This window comes from Primulina eburnea, chromosome 8 (assembly GCF_022965805.1).
Source record: "Primulina eburnea isolate SZY01 chromosome 8, ASM2296580v1, whole genome shotgun sequence".
NCBI lineage: Eukaryota > Viridiplantae > Streptophyta > Magnoliopsida > Lamiales > Gesneriaceae > Primulina > Primulina eburnea.
In genome coordinates, this window is record NC_133108.1 from 4,682,490 (window position 1) to 4,709,054 (window position 26,565).

Genomic DNA, 26,565 nt, shown 5'->3' on the forward strand with positions numbered 1-26,565 from the left:
AGATGGACGGTATATGTCATGAATAGCCATCTTGGACATGAGAGTCGATAATGATGAAAGGGGAGTGGTTTTGTAAACATATCAGCGAGTTGTAGGTGTGATCGAATGGGAAGAAGCTTGATGAGCCCAGCAACTATCTTTTCTCGAACAAAATGACAATCGATCTCGATGTGTTTAGTACGTTCATGAAAAATCGGATTGTTGGCAATGTGAATGGCAGCATGATTGTCACAGAAGATGGCAGCTGGGGAAGGTACAGCAACATGGAAGTCATTTAACAGTTGCAAGATCCAAACCAATTCACTAGTAGTCCCTGCCAGTGCTCGATATTCCGCTTCGGCAGAAGATCGAGAAGTGGTGGTTTGCTTCTTGGCTTTCCAAGATATAAGTGAGTCGCCAAGAAACATACAGAAGCCCGTGACAGAACGACGAGTATCTGGACATGACGCCCAATCAGCATCTGAAAATGCTTTAAGTTGAAGTGATGAGGTAGCTGAAAAGAAAATTCCTTGGCCAGGTGATGATTTAAGGTATCGAAGAAGGTGATGAACTGCTGTCAAATGGGCGGAACGCGGTTGAGCAACAAACTGACTCAGCTTGTGGACAACATATGTGATGTTAGGACGTGAAATGGTGAGATACAGAAGGCGACCAATGAGGCGTCTATACATAGAGGAGTCTGGGAGAAATTCTCCTTGATCAGCCGATAAATGAAGAGTTGGATCCATGGGAGTGGTGGTTGGCTTCCCAGCAAGGAATCCAGTATCCTCTAAGAGTTGTAAAGCATATTGACGTCGGCAAAGAGAAATCCCGTCCTTTGAACGAGCAATTTCCATCCCGAGGAAGTATTTCAAGGACCCTAAATCTTTCAACTTAAATTGGCTGTTGAGGAAGGTTTTGAGAGAGTCAATGTTATGCCGAGATGGACCAACGATGATGATATCATCGACATATACCAACAACGCAGTGAAGGATGAATATGTTCCTTTAGTAAACAAGGTGTAATCTGATTTCGATTGAGTAAAACCAAAGCTAAGAAGCGAATGAGAAAATTTAGAATACCACTGCCGAGAAGCTTGTTTGAGGCCGTATAAAGACTTGTTGAGTTTACACACTAAACGATCGGAACGAGCCCCTGAAACTGGTATCTTGGAATAGCCTAAAGGAAAATCCATATAGACTTCTTCTAATAAGTCGCCATTGAGAAATGCATTGTTGACGTCCAGTTGGACTAAGACCCAATTGTTGATGGCAGCAAGGGCCAAGAGAATTTTGACAGTGACAAGTTTAGCCACAGGTGAAAAAGTCTCAAAGAAATCAACACCTTCTTGTTGAGTGTAGCCTTTAGCCACTAATCGAGCTTTGTAACGATCAACCGAGCCATTGGAGGCATATTTAACTTTGAATACCCAATGACAACCAATTGTATGTGTGGGGACCCGGACGCTAATCATCTTTGAGATTTAATTATCAATTAAGATAAAACAGGGTCTAAAAATTTTTCGTTTTAAATAAAAACTGCGGAAGGTAATGGAATCTAAACAATATATACATTTCTGCATAACAACTACAGTTCAGTAGAAAAGTACAATACTGTACAACCTAAGTCTAAGGTTCAATTACTAAATTCAAGTAATAAACCAAATCTGCTACAAGTCCGGAATCACCACGCTAACTCGTCTTCTCTCATCGTCCTCTCGACCCTGATCCAGCCCCACCTGTTGTCATGCACACATACAAAACAAGACAACAGCCGAATAACTCCGGTGAGAATAAATCCCAGTATAAAACATGGTAAGCATGTATATATTCAAAATAAATCATGATTAGAATCAAAATAATAGATTTCCTAATCTACGAAATCCATTTAAACTCGCATGCAATTTAAATCAATAAATATGCACATAAACAATCTAAATCATACAAACATGCTATCATAACTGAAAGCAATAACGATGGGTCCCATGATCTAGGAGCCACATCCATATGAGCATGCAGTCCTAATCAAATCATGTCTAGACTCGACTCAACTATAACTCTAGGGATCCCGATGTGAATAAGACGTCACTGGCTGTCACATACCCAACCAATCGTGGTGTTGTACGTCTTATTCCTAGACTTTGGTCTGAGCTGTATCAACGGCTGCAATAAGAGTAATAGCTACTCCTAAGCTGAGATACACCGAACATCTAGAAGTCTGCCTGATCTCCAGACTGTCCTATCTTAATGCATGAATAACAATCTATAATCATAGCATAATCATATAACACGTAATAAGAGTATAGTATGTGATTTATTGGGCAACTCAACGCGATCTCAATTGAGTTGTTCTTCCCGAATATCACATGAATTATACCTTTGTCGTCCCCGTCTGATGAAGACGAAGTCTCGAAGTCGAATTTGTCCATATCTGATCTGAAATGACAATAACCAATACACTGTATCAATGTATAATCCAATTCAAAATCTGTCTGGTCAATATCTGAATAACTACAATCTGATTCATATCAACCATATCACAAGATAACAGAAACCAATACTGAATCTGATCAATCTGTACCCACTGATGTTTAGATGGCATAACAATACAGTCTTGTACCCCGTCAGTCTTAACATCACAATTATAATACCAGAATTCCTAATAAATCTCAGTACATTCTATAACTTCAGTACCGGTACACTTTAAAATGAATAACGGCATAATTCTGATAGTAATCTCAATCAAATCAACTATAAAATTCATAACAATGTCATAACCAGTCTATTTCTAAATCTGACTTCGATTCTACAATATCTACGGTAGCAGAAACACCATATCTGAATCATATTCAATTCTAACAACATCATAAATTCAAATCTTGTCTAAACGTAATAAAACTTACGTCCTTGTGTAGCTCGTAGCGAGAGGAGTTCAGAACTGAAGTCGGATTCCAATTCAGATAAACGATTTGCTCATAAATCAATTTCTAAAGAAAAGAACAAAGCTTTCCCCCAAACTTGTCGATTTCCTTTACTTATTCTGAATGAGAGACGCTTGTTATATGTATATATATATACTCCATGCATGTAGAAAACGTGGCATACTTCTTCACGCAGCACGTCTCGCGCATATGCGCGGCCACTACTCGCGCATATGCGCGAGACCTACTGTCTCGGCGAAAATGCTACTCGCGCATATGCGCCATTAATTCCGCGCATATGCGCCACCCCTTCTGGCCCTCCCGCGCATATGCGCCACTCTACTCGCGCATATGCGCCACTGGTTCTGGCCTTGCCGCGCATGTGCGCGCATTATCTCGCGCATGTGCGCGCAAGCCTCGGCCAGCTCCGCGCATGTGCGCCAATCCATACAGCGCATGTGCGCGGGGCTCTTTCTTGGCACACACATTTACACCTTTCTCATGTGTTCTAGTCCGATCCGTTCCGTCTATAATTATCTTGATTAAATTCAATAAGTCATTTCAGATTAATCTCAGATTACGGTAATCGTATCCAAATCATTTCAGATTACGGTAATTAAATTCTCGGGCATTACAGTATGCTTGCCCTGTGGTAAAGGTACGATAGACCAGGTACGATTTTCTTCTAGGGCCGATAGTTCATCACTCATAGCATTTCTCCATTGAGAAAAATGAACAGCCTCATGATAGAACTTTGGCTCAAATTTGGCAGAGACATTGAGAGCAAAAGCTCTATGATGCTGTGTTAAAAGATCATAAGAAAGATGATTGCTTAAAGGATATGAAGCCGAGCAGTCTGTTTGTGGTTTATGCAGTAACAAATTGCAATGATAGTCCCGAAGATATGATGGTGGCTGAGAAACTAGGGTGGAAGTTCGAGTTGGTGCTTGGATTTGTGTGGACTGAAGATCAGATGGAATGAGCATTTCATCCAATGTGGGAGTTGGTAAGTCCTCTAGAATATCTGTATTTTGAGCAGTAGAGTGGAAATCTTCAATTGCTGGTTTGGGAAGCACAACATCAGGAAACATATCTACTAAAGGTGTTGATGTATTATGTGGGGCCCTTAGCTCCTAATCGTTATTACAATGCAATCAGATTAGGATTTAATTAATCACAGCGGAAAACGGGTTTAAAATTTCTTTACAATGAGCCCAAAATATCTCTTCTGATATTTAAATACTAAAAATAGTATCTAAATTCAAATCATAAAACACGCCCACACATAATCAAAACCAATCACATACAAACATCTCATATCCTCGGGACATGCCCCGGTATATAGATACATATACATATATACTGGGAACAAGACATAAATATAAACCTCAGCCCAAGCTGTGGCTCCCTCCAGAAGTACCCTCTCTGGTCTCCTGATATCCTGGAGTACCTGCCATTGTCCACACACAAAGACAACAACAGCCCCCCTTGGGGGTGAGCAAAGCTCCGTATGGAACAACCAATCATATATACCACAGATATCTAAACAATGATATATGGTATGCAATGCATGTATGTCGTGGAGGTATCAGGTCAAATGCCCATCCACTGAGCACATGTCAGAATCAATCGAATCGCTATCAAATCAAATCAATGCTCGAGCTGGCACACCGGCCGATATGGGAATACACATATGACAACGTCGACGAAGCGTCGTCAATCCCACATCTCATATCCAATCATATGGGGCCACAATTGTCTATGCTTTACGGGTCATATAATACCGGCATAGCGATTGTGTTCACAAACCCCGGAATCCAATCAAATCATATCAGGGTATCCAAGGATCATAGCTCAACGTGCATGTCATGTATCGATGTATGCATAAAATGATGTGTGTTAACAAAATATTATTTTATACATCGATATCTCAATCTCAATGTCATGTATGCCACATCAAATCAACAAATAGGCATATAGACACATATTCTCAATCCAATCAATCAAATCAATCCAACATATATCATATAATACAGATACCTGTCGTATGTTACCCGGTCGCAACATACCTCAATTCTTCGTTCCAGTCGATGTAGCTTGAAGATATCAGTATAATACTTTATCTACATCAATAACATACTCATTCCAATCAATAACATACTCCAAAATCATTAATATGAGTTTCAAATATCAATTGAAACTTCAAAAATTCATATCAAATCGAAATCGGAACATAATTCAATTCCGACTTCAAAACTTAGTTTCTTGTCAGTTATTCTACCGCATATATAACCGACACATAATTCTTCAATCTCAGTCCAACTATTAAAATTCCCTAATTATAATAAATTAAGAAAAATTTAAAATAACATCACTATAATCATTTCTACTTCGTTAAAATCATACACTAGTCAACAATTTTCAGTTTCTGTATGATTTAATAATTTATCGGATTTATTCCAAAAATCGATGAATTTCAAACATACCAAAACTATGAAATTTATACCTCAAATCGAAGACCTCGTGTCAACAATCCTAGATCTGAAGTCGGTTCGTCGATTGGATAAACCGATAAGTCGCACGATCGAAAAGAAAATCCGAAAACCCTATTTCTTTTCCCCTCTCTCCTCTCGGCTTTGTCTCTGAAGAAGATGACTTGAATTCCATATTTACGTACGTTTCATATTTATCTCATTTTCCTTTTTTTTATTTTTTTTAATATTATATTATATTATATTATTATATTATATTAATAATAATATAATATAATATAATTTATACTATTTAACATTTTAACTTCGGTGTATCACTTTTGGACCAGTCAAACGATCTAATTTTCCAAAACTCAAAACATGAAACTTCTGTATCTTTGAGTTTTCTACGTCATATCCAAATCTCAAATCATTTGGGCTTCATATGAAAAAGATATGTCACTATTTATCATTTTACTCTTAAAATTAATTCATTATTTTTCAACTTATCTACGAAAATGCCATCAAAATAAATTGAATATTTTTCAACTTATTTACCAAAATGTCATCAAAGCTATTTTAGTCTCGGGGTCTCACATTTCTCCCCCTCTTAAAAGATTTCGTCCTCGAAATCTCAAACATCTCTATATACATAACATTGGTAAACATATATATGTCACCAGTTATAGTACATATCAAATCTAAAATCAGAAAAAAGATCATAATACATCGAATACAATGGAACAGATGTCATAGAATCAAACAAATGCGGATACGAATCTCGCATCTTACTTTCCAATTCACACGTTGATTCTTCAACACCATGTCGTGTCCATTGCACTCGAACTAGCGGAATCGATTTGTTTCTCAATATCTTTTCCTTTCGATCCATAATGCGAACAGGTTGTTCAACATAGGAAAGAGAAGGATCAAGTTCAACCTCATCAGGTGCAAGCACATGTGATGGATCTGGTTCATATTTCCTCAACATAGAAACATGAAACACATCATGAATAGCAGATAAAGCTGGTGGCAATGCCAATCGATACGCAAGATCACCAACTCGATCTAGAATCTTGTATGGCCCAACATATCGAGGAGATAATTTCCCTCGCATGCCAAATCGAACCGTACCTCTAAAAGGAGATATTTTCAAAAACACTCTGTCACCTTTCTGGAATTCCAAGGGTCGTCTTCGTTTATTCGCATAACTCGTTTGACGATCTTGAGCAGCTTTCATCCGTTGCCGAATCAACTGAACCTTATCGTTCATTTCCTGTATCATTTCAGGTCCAGTCAATTGTCTCTCACCAATCTCATCCCAAAATAACGGTGATCTACATCGTCTCCCATAAAGAGCTTCAAACGGTGCCATACCGATACTCGTCTGAAAGCTATTATTATAAGAAAATTCAACTAATGGTAAGGCATCTTGCCATCCCATTCTGAAATCCATCACCACAGCACGCAACATATCTTCTAACGTTTGAATCGTACGCTCGGTTTGGCCATCAGTTTGAGGATGATAAGCAGTACTCATAGCCAAACGCGTACCCATCGCTTCCTGAAAACTACCCCAGAATTTAGAAGCAAATTTGGGATCACGATCAGATACAATTGAGACTGGCACCCCGTGCAGTCTCACAACATTCTCAATGTATAAACGGGCCATTCTCTTATAAGAATAAGTCCGTTCATACGGAATAAAATGTGCAGATTTCGAAATCCGATCAATAATCACCCAAATAGCATCACAGCCCTTGGGCGAACGAGGTAAACGAGTCACAAAATCCATAGCAATATGTTCCCAATTCCATTTTGGGATTTCGAGACTATGGAGTAAACCCCCTGGTTTCATTCTCTCGGCTTTCACTTGTTGGCAAACAAGACATTTCGAAATAAACTCAGCAATGTCCTTCTTCATACGTTTCCACCAAAATTGAGGTCTCAATGTCAAATACATCTTTCGACCTCCGGGGTGAATACTGTATTTGCTACAATGTGCTTCTCGAAGAAGGGCAGATTTCAAATCAGAGTCGTCAGGAACTACCAGCCGACCATTAAGTCGTAAAGAACCATCAGAAGAAATCTGGAATCCAGACTGATGTCCAGCAGATACAAGTTCTTTCGACTTTTGGATCTAAGCATCGCTTCGTTGGGCCTTTCGTATTTTAGATATCAAATTCGGCTCAATTTGCAATGCTGAGACAGTGACAGAATTCCAATTCGAGTGAAAAGTCCAACCAGAAGTACAAATATCCTCGTGTACTTTGGCGACATTGACAGAAGCTAAAACAGAATCATAAACTTTACGGCTCAGGGCATCCGCAGTAACATTCACCGATCCAGGGTGATATTGAATCTCACAATCAAAATCTTTCAGGAGATCCATCCACCTGCGTTGCCTCATATTCAGATCAGATTGAGAAAAGAGATATTTCAGACTCTTATGGTCCGAATAGATAACAAACTTTTCTCCGTACAAGTAATGGCGTCAAATCTTCAAAGCAAACACAATGGCAGCCAATTCGAGATCATGAACAGGATAACGTGTTTCATGAGATTTCAATTGACGAGATGCATAAGCAACCACTTTGCCATGTTGCATCATAACACAGCCCAAACCTTTACCAGACGCATCTGTACAAACCACAAATCCTCCGGTACCTGAGGGAATAGTAAGCACAGGTGCTGTGGTCAATCTCGTCTTCAATTCAAGAAAACTAGCTTCACATTCATCTGACCAAATGAATCGCTGATTCTTCTGTGTCAGTTGAGTAATAGGTTTAGCTATCTTCGAAAATCCTTCAATAAAACGACGATAATAACCAGCTAAACCCATGAAGCTACGGATCTCAGGAACATTCGTAGGTCTCGGCCAATTCAACACAGCTTCGACCTTCGAAGGATCAACAGATATACCATGTCTCGAAATGACATGGCCCAGGAATATCACCTTGTCCATCCAGAATTCACATTTGGACAATTTGGCATACAAATGACTAGTACGAAGAGTTTGAAGTACCAGTCTCAGATGTTCAGCATGCTCCTTTTTCGATTTCGAATAAACAAGAATATCATCGATAAATACAATAACGAATCGATCAAGATAATCTCGAAAGACCCGATTCATTAAATCCATAAAGATAGCAGGAGCATTCGTAAGACCAAAGGGCATAACCAAGAATTCATAGTGGCCATACCTCGTACGAAAAGCAGTCTTGGGCACATCTTCGTCTCGAACTCGTACTTGATGATACCCAGAGCGAAGATCAATCTTCGAGTATACAGAAGTACCCTGAAGCTGATCAAACAAATCATCAATACGAGGAAGTGGGTACTTGTTCTTCACAGTAGCCCGATTCAGTTGCCTATAGTCGATACACATTCGCATCGTACCATCTTTCTTTCGAACAAATAAAACTGGAGCTCCCCAAGGTGATGCACTCGGTCGAATATATCCCTTATCGAGAAGATTCTGTAATTGTTCTTTCAATTCTTTCAATTCCAATGGTGCCATACGATAAGGAGCTTTAGATATAGGCGCAGTCCCCGGCACAAGATCAATACTAAACTCAACTTCTCGATGAGGAGGAAAATCAGGAATCTCATCGGGAAATACATCCGGGAACTCTTTCGCAACAGGAATCTCAGATAAAGAAGACTCCTTCTTCGAAATATCAATAGCGTAGATAAGATAACCTTCATCTCCGCTATTCAAAAGTCGAGACATTTCCAAGGAAGATACCAATGGAATTTTGGCTTGGGAACCCTTGCCATAAAAATTCCACTTGGGTCCATCAATCGGTCGAAATCGAACCACTCCATGACAACAATCAACGGTAGCTCGATTTGTCATCAAGATATCCATGCCAACAATACAATCAAAGTCGTGCATTGGGAGGACAATCAAATTCAGAAATATCACATTATCCTCATATATCAATACACAATTATGTACAACTTTCTCAGACAAAATAATCTTCCCTGCTGGCGTGGCTATCGACAAAGTATCATACAACGGGGTACATTCAATATCGTGAGATGCAACAAATGCATGAGATATGAATGAATGAGATGCTCCTGTATCAAATAAAACACGTGCAGGATAGTCGCAAAGCGTGCAAATACCTGCAATCACACCTCCAGGAGCTTCTCTCGCCTGATCCTCAGTCATGGCATACACTCTAACTTGCTGAGGGCCTTGAGCAGTCTGACCATCAGGTCCTCGAGCTCTTGGTACATTCGACTGCTGAAAAGATGGAACAGGAACAGCAGGTCTCATCATACTAGGGCCACCTCTAAATCCTGGCTGGGGTTGAGCAGAAGTCGTACCCCTGTTCGGACATACTCGAGAGAAATGGCCTTCCTGCCCACATTGATAGCAAGTACCAAAGATACCTCGACACTGCTCGATAGTATGTTTGCCTCCACAGTGGCTACAGTAGGGAGCAATCACAGGACTCCCTCTCTGTGATCCACTAGAACTCGAAGAAGACGAAGAAGCAGAGCCAGTCTTCTTGAACTTCTTACCCCTCGGTCGCAAAGTAGGCTGCTGAGCTGACACCGGTGGTGGAGGAGTATAATGTGGACCTCCCCGCCTAAGTCCAGCCTCGGCTGCCTTAGCTCGTTCAACTGCCTCTGCGTAGCTGGTAGGCAATCCAGAAACAACATATGTATATAAAACAGGATGTAAACCATTTACAAACCTGTTATATTTCGCCCTCGCATTTCCAGCTACGTGAGGTGCATACTTCAACAAAGTAGAAAATTTCGAAGCATACTCTACAACAGTCATCGTTCCCTGCTGCAGATTATTGAATTCATTCTCCTGAGCAGTATAATAAGAAGAAGGGGAATACTGCTCCAAAAACTGGGCCTTGAAGACATCCCATGTGACTTCAGTTCCAGCCTCTTTCAATCCAATCTCAGCGGCTTCCCACCAAGATTTAGCTCGGTCTTTCAGCTGATACAAAGCAAGTTTCAGTCTCCGAGCCTTGGAATACTCAACAATATTAAACAAGTGCTCGATATCCTTTAGCCAGGACCTCAGCTCTTTCAGCACTCTCAGTGCCAAAGAACTTCGGTGGTTTCAGATCCTGGAATCGAGCCATCACAACATCCATGGACAACCCTTCAAATTGCCCAACAATCCTCTCAGTACTGCTACCCGCAGTTTCATTTGTGTGATCCATCTCCAAATCAAAAGATGAATATCACAATTTCATATCAATTCATAACCTCATCGTCTCATATCATCATCTCATATCATCAATCTCATCAGATACTTACTCAAATCAAATCACATAAGAGCAAGTAATACAAATAAGTCAAACACATACGCACAATTCATTTGTGCCTATTTAAGTGTACACAAGACTCAATAGAGCATTCCCAGCTATGCTCTGATACCACTCTGTGTGGGGCCCTTAGCTCCTAATCGTTATTACAATGCAATCAGATTAGGATTTAATTAATCACAGCGGAAAACAGGTTTAAAATTTCTTTACAATGAGCCCAAAATATCTCTTCTGATATTTAAATACTAAAAATAGTATCTAAATTCAAATCATAAAACACGCCCACACATAATCAAAACCAATCACATACAAACATCTCATATCCTCGGGACATGCCCCGGTATATAGATACATATACATATATACTGGGAACAAGACATAAATTTAAACCTCAGCCCAAGCTGTGGCTCCCTCCAGAAGTACCCTCTCTGGTCTCCTGATATCCTGGAGTACCTGCCATTGTCCACACACAAAGACAACAACAGCCCCCCTTGGGGGTGAGCAAAGCTCCGTATGGAACAACCAATCATATATACCACAGATATCTAAACAACGATATATGGTATGCAATGCATGTATGTCGTGGAGGTATCAGGTCAAATGCCCATCCACTGAGCACATGTCAGAATCAATCGAATCGCTATCAAATCAAATCAATGCTCGAGCTGGCACACCGGCCGATATGGGAATACACATATGACGACGTCGACGAAGCGTCGTCAATCCCACATCTCATATCCAATCATATGGGGCCACAATTGTCTATGCTTTACGGGTCATATAATATCGGCATAGCGATTGTGTTCACAAACCCCGGAATCCAATCAAATCATATCAGGGTATCCAAGGATCATAGCTCAACGTGCATGTCATGTATCGATGTATGCATAAAATGATGTGTGTTAACAAAATATTTATTTTATACATCGATATCTCAATCTCAATGTCATGTATGCCACATCAAATCAACAAATAGGCATATAGACACATATTCTCAATCCAATCAATCAAATCAATCCAACATATATCATATAATACAGATACCTGTCGTATGTTACCCGGTCGCAACATACCTCAATTCTTCGTTCCAGTCGATGTAGCTTGAAGATATCAGTATAATACTTTATCTACATCAATAACATACTCATTCCAATCAATAACATACTCCAAAATCATTAATATGAGTTTCAAATATCAATTGAAACTTCAAAAATTCATATCAAATCGAAATCGGAACATAATTCAATTCCGACTTCAAAACTTAGTTTCTTGTCAGTTATTCTACCGCATATATAACCGACACATAATTCTTCAATCTCAGTCCAACTATTAAAATTCCCTAATTATAATAAATTAGGAAAAATTTAAAATAACATCACTATAATCATCTCTACTTCGTTAAAATCATACACTAGTCAACAATTTTCAGTTTCTGTATGATTTAATAATTTATCGGATTTATTCCAAAAATCGATGAATTTCAAACATCACCAAAACTATGAAATTTATACCTCAAATCGAAGACCTCGTGTCAACAATCCTAGATCTGAAGTCGGTTCGTCGATTGGATAAACCGATAAGTCGCACGATCGAAAAGAAAATCCGAAAACCCTATTTCTTTTCCCCTCTCTCCTCTCGGCTTTGTCTCTGAAGAAGATTACTTGAATTCCATATTTACGTACGTTTCATATTTATCTCATTTTCCTTTTTTTTTTATTTTTTTTAATATTATATTATATTATATTATTATATTTATTAATATAATATAATATAATTTATACTATTTAACATTTTAACTTCGGTGTATCACTTTGGACCAATCAAACGATCCAATTTTCCAAAACTCAAAACATGAAACTTCTGTCTTTAAGTTTTCTACGTCATATCCAAATCTCAAATCATTTGGGCTTCATATGAAAAAGATATGTCACTATTTATCATTTTACCCTTAAAATTAATTCATTATTTTTCAACTTATCTACGAAAATGCCATCAAAATAAATTGAATATTTTTCAACTTATTTACCAAAATGCCTATCAAAGCTATTTTAGTCTCGGGGATCTCACATATTATTTGAGTGGAAGGGAAAAATATTTTCATGGAACACCACGTCCCATGAAACAAACACTTCGGAATTGTGGATATCATACATCTTATATCCCTTCATTCCAGGTGGATAGCCCAGAAAAACACACGTCCTTGCTCGTGGTTGAAATTTATGTCTGGAGACAGAAAGTGTGGAAGCAAAACCCAAACATCCAAAGACCCTGAGAGCAGAGTAGTCAAACGTGTGTTTGTACAAGAGTTCATAAGGGGTCTTGTGTTGTAGCAAAGGGGAAGGCATCCTATTTATCAAGAAGGTTGTTGTCAAGACACATTCGCCCCAAAACCTGAGAGGAACTCGTGACTGGAAATACAAGGACCGTGCCACATTCAGCAAGTGCTGATGTTTTCTCTCAACCACAGAATTTTGTTCGGGTCTTTGTACACAAGAGAATTGATGTATCATTCCTTTTGCTTGGATTAAATCTGTGAATGCCAATTCTCGAGCATTGTCGGTTCTAATAGCTTTGATTTTACTGTTGAATTGAGTATCTACCATAGCATAGAATCGTGTAACATATTGTGGTGCATCAGATTCGCTGTGAATGAGAAATACCCAAGTAAAACGTGTACAATCATCCACAAGTGTGAGAAAGTATCGTTGATCATGTAGCTTAGAAACAGCAAATGGTCCCCATATGTTACAGTGTATCAAATAAAAAGGAGATGAAGACATATGATGATTTGAAACAAATGATAACCTTTTTTGTTAGCCAAAGGACAGATATAGCATGGATTAGTATTGTCCAAATTGATCCTTTGACATTGCAGCCGATCTTGTGTGCGTGCCAGAATCTTGTTGGAGGGATGTCCTAGGCGATTATGCCATTCTTGAACAGAGACTGAGTTTGCGGTAAGTTCGGAGGATGTGTTCGCTTCAAGAACGTAGAGATTGTCAACTCTGTTACCCTTGCCAATCGTCTTCTTGAGGTTGAGATCCTGGATCACAAACTTGTCACGAGAAAAACTTATGACCATCTCAGTATGCGCAATGAACGAACCCACAGAAAACAAATTGAATTTGAAGGCCGGGACAAACAGAACATCCCGAAGAATTAAATCATCATTGATCTTGACATCGCCACATGACTCAACATTAACATGTGTATGGTTTGGCAATGTGACAACTGAATTCCGTATGGGTTTCATGGAGATAAAATCTTTAGGACTTGAACATATGTGTCGTGAAGCTCCCGAATCCATTATCCAACTGGAAGAAGACATTAAGGAATGTGGCACATATATGGAGAGACAAGTACCTGATGAGTGTGATGTGTTGGCTGCATCGTGAGACTTAGTCACAGTAGATGATAGATGATTGGCGAACATTGTCATGAGTTGGCCATATTGGTTTTTGTTCAGACCCTGAAAAAAGGGCTCATTGTTGCTGCCAAATGAGTCAGTTGTAGCCTCAGTAGAATTTGGTTGACTTGAAGCTAAATTAACCGGATGAGTTTGGGATGAAGAATAGTTTCGAGGAGGCCTTGTTTTGAACCCCGGTGGATAACCATGTATCTTGTAGCATGTGTCTAGAGTATGACCATGCATGTTGCACGTGGAGCAGAAAGAACGTTCTCTCGGATAATTCCTCACATCATAACGAGGCTTACCTCTGAATGCAGATCCCATGTTATCGTTTGAAAATCTAGTTGGTTCTCCCTTGATTGGTTCTCCCTTTACTGCAAGTGTCAAGCCATCGGGTGAATATGTGGGTGTACCAATCTGATGTTGCCTTTCTTCTTGGATGATCATAGAGAACACCTTGTTGATTGGAGGCAGAGGATCAATCAACAAAATCTGACTTCTGACTTGGGAGAACGATTCATTAAGCCCCATTAGAAAGGCTAGTACATAATCCATTTGATGATGCAACTCCAGTTTCTTAATTCCTTTACAACAGCTCCCACAAATGCATTGAGGCCTGAAATTGTTGAGTTCTTCCCAAATTGTTTTGAGTTTTGTGAAATATACACTTACAGACGATTCGCCTTGACGATGATTGATTAATTCACGTCTTAGTTGAAATATTCTCGGACCGTTGCTATGCTAAAAACGATCTTTGAGATCTTGCCAAATATCCACAGCGGAGTCTGCGAAGATGATGCTTGCTGATATATCCTTTGAGACGGAATTGAGTATCCATGAAATCACAATGTTGTTATTTCGCTTCCACGAAGTCAACAAATTCGGATCGGAATTATCAGGTTTTGGAATTGATCCATCCACAAACCCCAGCTTGTTCTTCACCGAGAGAGCTATGATCATAGCTCGATACCAGGAGGAAAAGTTATCTCCGGTCAGTAGTTGAGAGACAAGAACAAGCCCTGGGCCATCGGAGTGATGTATATAGTAAGGATTCATGGAATCATCAGAATTAGCCATTGCAGAAAGAATCGAGAAGCTGGATTAATTCAGCCTGATCGTCGGAGTATGCGAAGCGGCGAGCATCTCAACTTGATCGGAGATCTTCAATCGAGTGAGCGGTTATTGCTCTGATACCATATTGGATGTATTGAGCATGAGTTGAGAGAGAAAAACTGAAAACTCTATTATTGCTCAAGTGAAGAATAAACTCTCATTTGTACAGATATATGCAACGCTAGTTAACTAACTAACTAAAACATTGAACCACTAACTGTGATGTTAACTGATAATTAGCCGACTAAGCATTAATTAAAACTAATATCCAGCAATGTAGATTATCCATTATAATTATATACTTTAAAACAATCAAACGATCTATATAAACTTTGTTGGTCCAAGTATCACTGAGGTTGTTTAACCAACTCTTGACAAGCCACCAGTAATCTTACCCATGATATCTCTATATCGTCTTTCAGGGATTGACATGGTCTGCCCTGAAAGCAGCAGGAACACCTCGAAGGCAGAGCAAATTCAAATGGGGTTCGAGCTATTGGACTGAAAAATACAAGGACAGAGTTAACACTCTATTGCTTGTATCAACTCTTGTAGCCACAATAACTTTTGCAGCCGGTTTCACTTTGCCTGGTGGGTATAGCATTTCTGAGACAAACATTGGCATGGCAGCAATGTTAAGGAAAAAAGCCTTTCACGTATTTATTTTCTGTGACACTATAGCCATGTATAGCTCCATAGTTGTCGCCGTATCTCTCATTTGGGCTCAATTAGGTGATCTTAAGTTATTGCGTAATGCTATGACTGTAGCGCAACCGTTGTTGGTGATTGCTCTTACCATGATGTCCATGGCTTTCACGGCCGGAATATTCCTAGTGGTTCGTAATCTTCACTGGCTGAGTACTGTTGTTTTAGTCATAGGTTTATTGTTCCTTTCGGTTTTGTTGGTCCTCCTGATACCTTTATGCATGCCACTTACATCAAGTAATAGGATAGCACGCTACATTTCATATTATCCCTTCTGTCTCCTTATGTTAGCAACCAGAACTAAATCACAAGACAAGAAGGATGGATAGATAAATATGCATTTTGTGATATGGATTCCTTGAGCTTTCAAGCTCTTGTATTTCTGTAATTCATACCAATAAACTGAATATCATTAACTGTTGTGAAATTCATGTAATTGTTCCATTTTTGTGACAGCAGAATCTTATATTTGACAGTTTGTTTTTGGGTATAAACCAATTTTAGCCTAGATGATGTTCTTATGAAATGTACTCTTTGGGTCCAAAATTTTTTTTCGTATGAAATTCGGTACAAAAGATTGATAAATCTAAAACATATATATGATATTTCAAAACAAATTATATTAGATCTAATATAAAAAAAATAAAATTTTGAATATAAAATTGGAACAACTATAATAATATCAGTATGTTCTAATCTTGTTTGTGTGGTCAAATATTATACATTTATACCCGATCTGAAAAAGTATATTGAAATATCATATATTATTACTATATTTTTAATATTTGTACCAATTTTCATTCGAAAAAACCTGTGTGTTATTAATGCTAAAATTTGTTAAACATGTTTGGTTGCTAAAAAAATTATATATTAGTGTCAAATATGAAATATTTAATATTCAAGTATCATATTATAAATCCAAGATTTTTAATATTTTATACTGAATTTTCATATGAAAAAGATATGTCATTAATGTCAAAATTTGTTAATACATGTTTGGATACTCGAAAATCATGTATCATTGTTAGATCTGAAACATGTAGTACTCAAATATCATATATTAATAGTAGTTTTTAAGGTTTTGTACCTAATTTTTATCCGAAAAAGATGTGTCATAATATCAAAAATTTGTTGTTTATATGATATGTAAAATATTTAATTTTAAAATATGATATGTTTGTTTCATATTTTCAATGTTGAATATCGAGTAGTTTAATGAAATATTTTGATATATCAAAATATAACCAAATATACACTCCTTGATGAAAGAATAGAATAGGCATTGACACCTAAAAGCAGACACGTGGATTTTTTGTCATGCGGATTTAACGCCTTAACTGTCGTCAGGTCCCACTTTATTAACTTTGTAAGATAGTCCCTAAAATATAATCAACAGACTACTTGATGTATACAAGTTTTAAATAGATTCTGTATAGATATTGCAACGACTTCAAATCTTTTCTTATCTCTAGTGATAGTTTTTAATTAATTATATTCAATGGAAAGTTGCACGAATAAATTTTGCAAAACGTATATTTTTTTGAGTTATTTAAAAAAAAATATTACATTTTATGTGTTTTTAAATTTTCTTATATTTAAATTTAAAAAGAAATGAAATGTAGCAAATAAAAAATAGTTGATATATGTAATGCGAACAAAAAAGAGCGACGCAAGTAAATAGCAGAGTTTGTTTCAGTACATATACATGCAGTTACCCAGTTCCTGTCTCAAAGTTTTCCACATACCAACTCCACAAAAAATACGTCGGCGAACAGTTCGCCTCGATTCCCACGCGCCGCCGCTAGGTGGTGGTTTGACTATCAACATTCCACATTATGAAGGGTCTACTCTACTTAGTCCTTGTCTGCATTCTGGTGGTCACCGCCGCAGCGGTGGCCGACCTGCATTGGTACCCAGCGACCGCCACTTGGTACGGTAGCCCTGAAGGGGACGGCAGCGACGGCGGGGCGTGTGGGTACGGATCTCTGGTGGACGTGAAGCCGTTCAGGGCGAGAGTTGGAGCAGTGAGCCCGGTTCTGTTCAAGGGAGGCGAGGGCTGCGGCGCGTGCTATAAAGTGAAGTGCTTGGACAATTCCATATGCTCGAGGAGGGCTGTGACAGTCATTATAACCGACGAGTGCCCCGGAGGTTACTGTTCAAACGGGCGCACGCATTTCGATCTCAGCGGCGCCGCCTTCGGCCGCATGGCGGTCGCCGGTGGTCACGGCCTGCTCCGAAACCGGGGCGAAATCTCTGTCATGTACCGCAGGTAAATAACAGTAGGGAATCATGTGATTCTACGATTTCCGTTTCATGATTCAGTGTCTTTAACGGTCTTATTGTTTAGTTTTGTCATTTAGTGACTTATTAAAGTAATAATCATCCCCAAGAATTATTATTGGCCAACCCAACAAAACATGTATTGACATTTGACCCTACATGTATCTAGCCTAAATAATTAAGGTAATCTGTAAGATTTTCAGTTCAAACCAGACTAAGTTATTTGAATTTGAGCTACACGTACAGGACTGCGTGCAAGTATCCAGGAAAAAACATTGCATTTCGAGTGAATGAAGGATCAACAAACTTTTGGCTCTCACTTTTAGTTGAATTTGAGGATGGAGATGGCGATGTTGGGTCCATGCACATAAGACAGGTAAACTTATTCAGATTTTAGAGTGCCTAATTTCCCTTTTCTTTTTTAAGTTAACAAAAAGAAATCACCACTTACGAGTACTGTACTAATAGGTAGGAAAATCCCTTTTGAAATGTGAAAGCAAATTATAAGGGTAACCTCTATGGATCGAATTCTCGAGTTAAAAGGAATTGTTCAAAGACTTTCCTTTGCTTTTTAAGTTATTTTAGTGAAAGTGCGATATCGGGACAACAAAAGTGTTTTTTTTTTTGTTTTTCAGAGTCAAAAGGGGGAGGGGATTCTTGGTCTCTTGCAAAAAGTCTCCACTTGCACGACTATCTAAAAGTAGCCTCTTATGTGACCCCTTGATCCAACCGCTTACCTAACTTTAATTTGTTTGCAAAGAATTAACTAATAACAACCCTTTGGCTTTTTTTTAATAATGATAGAATATTTCTTCGTTATTTCTCCATATGTACTTTGTGCTAAAATAGTAGAATGTGTGCAAATCATTATGTGTTACATGTTGTCCGATAAACTGTTAGCAAAGAGAATTTAACTCATGATTATTGATCAAATCTCACACACCCTGCACATCCCCTTCATTAGACGAACTTGTCATTGATATTTTTCTTTACAAATGCATATTTCATTGTAATGTGTACAACCAATTGAAAAGATTTCGTGTATGATTAATTGCAGGCAAATTCAAACCAATGGTTAGAGATGACACATATATGGGGTGCAAATTGGTGCATTATTGCTGGACCTCTTCAAGGACCATTCTCCGTGAAGTTAACTACACTCTCAACCGCGAAAACGCTCTCGGCCAGGGACGTGATTCCGAGAAATTGGACCCCTAAAGCCACTTACACCTCTCGCCTCAACTTCTTTTCCTGAAATCCCTTCTGGTTCTCGATGCAAATTTCGTGTGGACTCGAAAACAACACCTAGATTTGCTCTCTGTTTTGTTAGTTGCTTGCAAGTGTATGCGTGTATGGTAATTGTGATATGTGTAGTAGCCCTCTCCAAAGGAGAGAGTGCGTATTCCATAGTTTGTGAAATAGTACATGTTTTAGTCAGTGGGAAAATAAGTAGTCGTCTCTCTTTCTTTCTTTTTTTCTTTCTTTGTTGTGTGTTTTCATATTTCCCCACTAATCAGTACTGTTTTCTCGTCGGTGTAGCAATTGGAGTTTGTGGTATAAGATTGGATTATGTGGGACCTCTATATATTATTCTAGTGTTTTTAGTACATCATGATAGAATTCTTTAATTTTACAAATAAGGATAACGACAAATTACTACCCAAGAAACAATATTGGTTAACGGTAACTTAAAGTTTGTCAACTTTGTATCTCATGTCTCTATCCATCAATCAACCCCCCCCCCCCCCCCCCAACAACCCCCTGTCTCTTCAATGCCATTGCTGCAACAACTGCCATACACACACAGAGACATATATATATATATATATATATATATATATATATATATATATATATATATATATATATATATATATATATATTCGGATCTTGGAACAAACTTCCTTGAGTAATATGTAATTAGAAATAATTTTTTTAAAAATTACATATATCATATTTGGCCGTAAGATTACGTAAATCGTATATATTGAATTGTAAATTCCGAATCAGAGAGTAGCTCAAGAATTAAAGAAAATATATTATTTAAAAAGAATGCATGTGGGTCAAGGTAGAGCATGTGCTGGGAACATGCATGTTTAAAAGGGCACCTTTCATGTTCACAAGTTCCGACCTTTTCCGGCCGACACTCTTGAGGGTTGTTGGACACATGGATTTGTTTACATTTTTTGTTGAGTGGATTAATCATTTTGACCCGGTTTAATATCCAATGTTATGGATAACTATTTGATTAATAAAATTGGATCTTAAATCGGGTCAAAATGATTATTAAAACATCTTAAAATTTTAACGATAAATATTTGACTATTAATCTATCCTTATTTAATCCACTCAACCAAACACACTTTATGTCTACGGACACGGACTCTCGTTTAATTTTTCAACTTTAATGGACATTTTTTTCCTCTCTTTTTTGTCAAGTTCTTGATAATATCATAAAAAGTCTTCTTACGATTTACGGAAAGTTATGATTACGGATGAATTCAACATAAATAAAGATTTTAACGGTTATCTGGGAACAGTTATAAATTCAAAATAAGAGTAATTGATTGTTCCACAGTCCAAAATTCTGTCGATCGGTAGATGCGAATGCATCAAAAGCTGCTGAAGTTGAACTGAACCTGAGCCTACCAGCACATGAAATGGTTATCAGTTCGAAACGGGCAAATTCTTTTTCTTCCTTTTTGATTATCGAGAGAAATATTTGTTATAATCGGATTTAAGAAATTATAATAAATTGCCAAAGATATTATAGGCCGAGTTTTTTTAGTGGGCCTAGTCTTTCTGGACTGCACCTAAGTATTGGACCATACATTCATTTGACTTGCCCCTCAGATGATTGAACGAGAGAGCAGACAGGCTTGGTGAGAGCATCTGCTATTTGATCAAAAGAGAGGGAACATATTGATCGGCAGCAGATTTGGAAATGACTTTTTCACTGACAAAGTGTAGATCAAACTCGAGTATTTGGTGCGTGGATGAAAACCCGGATCAGCACTTCATGCAATTATGCTGAGATTGTCACACCAGAGAGTTGGATGTGAAGTTCCGGAAGAAGAGATTGAAACCAAATAAGCTACTCAGCTTCCGTGCTTGAAACCACAGCTTGTTTCTTAGAGTTCCGTGAAATAGGAGAACCACCAAAAAATCAACATAAACCAGCATCCGGATAATTTTATTTCGAGAACATGTTAAATTCTGAGAACTTATTTTAGTTACGTCTATTTTCATTTTATTTTAAGTTATAAACACTTCCATAATTTTATTTCGTTTTCGGAAATTTAATTTTAATGACAAGATTATTTTGAGTTAATTTTGAAATAAAATTATGTTATTATTAAACAACGTCCGAGTTGACCACCTGGATCACGGGGCGTGAGACCTTTAGGAGGGAATAATTTGGAGTCAGATTATGTAACTTGGTAAGGTAAACAAACAGCAGTATGGAATGCGTCTTCGCAGAAGGATAAACGCAATGAGGCTTGAGCCAAAAGAGATACGCCGATGCTTTGGTTTGATTTTACGGCTAGATTTATTTTGGTCCTGCCTGAAATGTTGTGATTGTATTTTCTGATTTGATTTTTCATAATCAAGTAACTGAACTGCTGGCTTGCTTTCTTCTATCAGCATTCACCCTTACATTGAGAGGGCACCAAAACAAAATTCCAAGCAATTTTGTAATGGCAGGAAAAATGTTCCTGCCAATGAATGCATGTCAGTGAGGACAAGGAACTTGGAGCTAGAATGACCAAAGTGATACTCATTTTATTACAGAAAAAAGAAACACAAAACAAGTTAGGACAATGCCCGTTCGCAGCCCAACAAATTTGTCAAAACAGATTATTACTTCTCAAAATGGTAACAACAAATAACATGAAATAAAGACTCAACCACAAAATCTTCTTATATATATATAAGATTCAATATCACTCATCAGGCATTAGCAAGGGTCTCTGTCTTCACGGACGATGTATCAGAGGTCGTTATTTTAGGAGCAGCATCGGCTTTAGTGTCCAAATCAGGCTTATCCGCTTCAGCAGGGGATGCAGTTTGTGTAGCGTCCTTTCCAACCTTAGAAGGGTTTGGCGAGGCAGAATTCCCGTCCTTTCCATCCTTAGACGGATTTGGCGTTGCAGAATTCCCATCCTTTCCATCCTTAGATGGATTTGGCGTGGCAGGATTCCCATCTTTCGCATCCTTACCTTCTTTGGCTTCGTCTTTTTTGGGTGGAATCATATGGGGTGGAGGAGTTTGCTTCAGCTTCTGGAGGACTTGTCGCATTCTCGACATGTCGGTAGGTTTCCCGGGCTTCGGCCCTTGAATAACCTCAACCGAAACTTTCTTTTCGTCTTCTTTTCTGCCTCTCCTCCTCTCGATTTTGGAAACTTCACGGGGTATGATCTCCGCTATCGCTTTCCAGTATTGCTTGTCAGCTTCTTTATGAAACTTCTCTTGGTTGGCTAGATAAAGCTGCACCAAAAAATTGCAAAAAAGGAATTCCTCATTTGTATGTCATAACCTTCTAAAAACTATATGTATCAAACATGAAATTTGAATTTACTTTCTCTCTTTCCCTATTCTGGGCCTTATTAGTCTCGCAATTCTGAGTCCTTTTCTCGTAAAATTGCCGCTTGTACTCCTCAGCTTCAGCAATTATCTGATCCCTCATCTCCTTCTCTTTCTTCTCTTTCTCCTCAAGATAAATGGCATTTTGGCTGCAAATAAAATAAGAGAAGTGTTAGATTCATGCGTAGACTAACATGAAAACAAGAGAGATGTTAAATTCATGCCATAGAAATGTTTGTATATTATACTCTTTTTCTGAAGAGGATCATACTACAACTGAAAAGAAGGATTAGACCAAATTTCAGATGCCAAAAGCATAAATTTCTATTATAACACATTCAACCAATGTGTTAGCAATGCCTTTTCGCTTAATATCTTCGAAGTAATGATAAACGCTGCGTAAAATCCCCTGAAGAGAAATGATCCTTAGATCCAACCGCGACTCTCAATCATGAAACCTGTGCATCACCAGTTTGGTGTCAAGACACGTCGAGTTAGTTATAAATATTCAATATTCAGAGCAGTCACTCCAAATATCTAATGATCCAGGGCTGGAACCAATTTTTATAAGAAATAGCCTGATCATTATTTATGCAACTTTTTGAAATGGAGATGACATTGAATTGAGCTTCGAATCGCGTAGAGGTTCATACTACCCTGGGCGAACAACCAAAATTGCTATGGGTGACATATGGATTGAGTTGGAGATATCCCCCCACCTAGAAAAACTCACTTCACTCAAATTTTGAACAACTATGAAAATTTACATGTAAGTTTCCCAAAATTATGTCTTTGGAGTGCTCCACGTAAATATGTTTCTGTGGAAGAGAATTGGCAAGCTTAAATGAAACCAGCTCGATGAAAATTCACGAATTTGCTACCAAATAAAAAACTGATTTAAAGCATTAATTAATACAATTCACAATCATCGAAGATTCATGCACGTCACGCACATAGACTCGTCGGAATCTGTGCAATCATATGATCGAACAATAATAATGTTATTCGATGACAAGAGTATTCCAGGAAAAGGGTGATTAATTACCGACGCCATTCTCGAAAAGCGGAGCATTCCTCACGCATCTGACTGGGTTCCGGAAGCAGAGGTCCTCCGCCTCCGCCATCAGGCGATGTGAAAATCCCTTCATTATCGTCATCCGCCACGCCGTACGGCTTCCCGTTCTCATAACCGCCATAGCCATAATCATCTGTTGAGTAGTGCATGTTATTTTCGGGGCCCATTGGCGGTGGTTCGGCATCGTTGCCACCTTCGAAACCGTACTGCATGTCATCTTGGATCCCCTCAACGACGTCGTTTGCGGGATCAACGACGAACCCTCCATCATCAAAAGAATCCATTTTCCTAAAACAAGATCTTCTTCGATATGTATGTATTACAATGCAATGTATTTAACTAACAGTGTACGTGTGATGCCATCGGAAAGATTTAGGATCGATGGAGAAGAAAGCGGTGCATTTCTTAAAAAAAATTATTTATTAATATTATAGTTGGAGGGGAATAATAATATAATATATCCAATCGATTCATTGTTATATCATATGAAATAATAATATAATATAATATAATATAATAAATAAAATAATTTAAATTTTAAATTTATATATAAATAATAAAAATATTTATTTTTCCAATCTAAAAAATCAAATAATCTTTAATACTACTAAAATAATATTTTATTTTTAAAAGTACAAAATCTAAATAATCATATACGTAAAAACCAAATTGAATTATAAAAAAAATTGTGAACCGTTCCAACAAATTTTTGATCGATTTGATTGGTTCCAACCAGTTTAATACTATCCGACCAGTTTGACAAATAAAATGAGTTTTTGTCGATGTCCAAATCGGACCCGTGACTAGTTTCCGATCTGGTCCGACCCAATTATAAAAACATTGGTTATAAGTACTTTTTGAAGTTGGATATACGATAAATGTAGCGCTCGAATTTTTATTTTATCACTAAAATTTTAGTAGTACTAGTATTTTACTAGTGCTATTCATAAAATATTATTATTTATGTAATTAGTTATTAAAGTTAATAAATATTTGCATTTGAAATTTTATTAAAATTATTGATATAATATAATTAATATATTTAAAATTTAAATATTATTATAAAAAATTATTATATTAAAAATATTTATATCATTTGAGATAACACATAATGATGATAACAATCTTTTAATGTTAAAATAACTTATTTATCTTGGCTTAATGAAACCGTTACAAATAAAATATATATATATATAATCATATATTATTTTATCTATCAATAATTAATATTTTTCAAAAAGTCACAATTTTTTCCACTTATTAGATAATAAATTTTGATAAAATATTTAATTATTTTTTAAAACACGTTAAAAAATATTTATATGGAAATTCTAAATGAGATACATAATAATAACAATAATAATAATAACAACTTTTTCTACTATAAATATACCAGAATTAGAATGATAATATTTCAAAAAAATTAAAAAACGTAATATTATGTAAATTAAATATAAATTAAATAACTTTATATTTAATTAAATATGATATAAAGTGGTGATAACTAAATGTATAAAAGTAACATTAAACTCAAAAACGTAATATCCATGTCTTATTTCGATGTTAGTGATAATCAACTTTAGCTTCCAAATTTGCAGAGTATGTATCCGACGAACACCGGTTTTACTGGGACATGAGTTTCAACGTCCATCTCGAATATTTCATCCTTGAAAAAATAACGATCACATTGATTTGGAAACATTTTGAAAGTGATCAATTTATTTGATTAATATGACAAGAGATTATATCTAAATAAATAACAAAATGATTCAAATTATTTTTTAAAAAAAATCATAATTTTTATTAAATAATTAGTATTTACATGCATCGGCAGGACTACAGAACCAAAGGCTAAAAGCTTTCTTGGCCAAGCTATTTGACAAGGATTATTATCCCAAAGTTTGGTGGTCGCACGATCTGCATCGAGAGACAAAGGGAATGACATGCACATACGTACTACTGCGTCAAAATTTATTATAGAACATACAACATATTTTAGTATGACAAAATATATAAGGTGGAAATTATATAAAGTTTTATCAAAAATCATACCACACTCCACGCTTCAACTTCTCAAAATTTTTTTTTAAAAAAAAAACTAAAATATTACATACATATCTATTTCACTATTCCTGTATTTATCACACAATATATAATTTAAAATAAAAAAAAAATCAAAAAACACGAACAACATTCAAGGCATTCACATTAAATTGGATCTGTCCATAATAAATTTACAACCCATTTAATTCGTTTCAACTTTTGAAACTCGAAAAATATAAAATAGATCGAATGACTACTACTTTTAGGATATATTGGTCCACTTCACTCACGTGTATGTGGCTTAGAGAAGTAAATTCTTGATTATTATTAGTATTATTATTAGTATTATTATTATTATTATTATTATTATTTCTCCTAAACGTGTGACGATCTTTCAAATGCACAATGGCTAAAAGGGTTAAAAGCCTGTGACAATCTTTCCTTTTTTATGTGATCCATTATCACTTCTTTTACCGATTTTGCCTGTCACTTGCTTCAATTCAATTTTCTTGTTTATAAATAATATGATATATACATATTAATTGGTTGCATATTTTCTTTCTCTCTTTCAACCTTTTCGTTCTTCAAAGGAAGAGGAAATAGAATAGGAGAAGATGGGGAGTTTCAGAAGTGTTGTTATTGTTCTGGTTTTGCTCAGCGTGGTCGACGTAATACATGCGAGGCA

The 26,565-nt window shown here is 37.0% G+C and overlaps 3 protein-coding genes across 3 annotated transcripts in view; 2 read left to right on the plus strand and 1 right to left on the minus strand.

Moving 5' to 3' along the window:
• LOC140838585 (protein ACCELERATED CELL DEATH 6-like) overlaps window positions 1-16,345 on the plus strand; it is a 29,892-nt gene extending 13,547 nt beyond the window's left edge. Inside the window, 1 exon segment of the mRNA XM_073205013.1 lies at window positions 15,616-16,345. Within this exon segment, the coding sequence (XP_073061114.1) occupies window positions 15,616-16,227 (612 nt within the window). The 3' untranslated portion in view covers window positions 16,228-16,345.
• A 1,249-nt stretch (window positions 16,346-17,594) lies between these two features.
• Window positions 17,595-19,785, plus strand: LOC140838586 (expansin-B3-like). Its single transcript, XM_073205014.1, has 3 exons — window positions 17,595-18,167; window positions 18,425-18,554; window positions 19,236-19,785. Exons 1-3 carry the CDS (start codon window positions 17,734-17,736, stop codon window positions 19,431-19,433), a joined length of 762 nt encoding a protein of 253 aa, XP_073061115.1. The 5' UTR covers window positions 17,595-17,733; the 3' UTR covers window positions 19,434-19,785.
• Window positions 19,786-21,953: 2,168 nt separating this feature from the next.
• On the minus strand, window positions 21,954-24,225 carry LOC140837713 (clathrin light chain 2-like). The gene is made up of 3 exons (XM_073203828.1): window positions 23,808-24,225; window positions 22,758-22,911; window positions 21,954-22,666 (listed from the first exon to the last, which is right to left on the minus strand). Exons 1-3 carry the CDS (start codon window positions 24,119-24,121, stop codon window positions 22,130-22,132), a joined length of 1,005 nt encoding a protein of 334 aa, XP_073059929.1. The 5' UTR covers window positions 24,122-24,225; the 3' UTR covers window positions 21,954-22,129.
• Window positions 24,226-26,565: the final 2,340 nt, after the last annotated feature.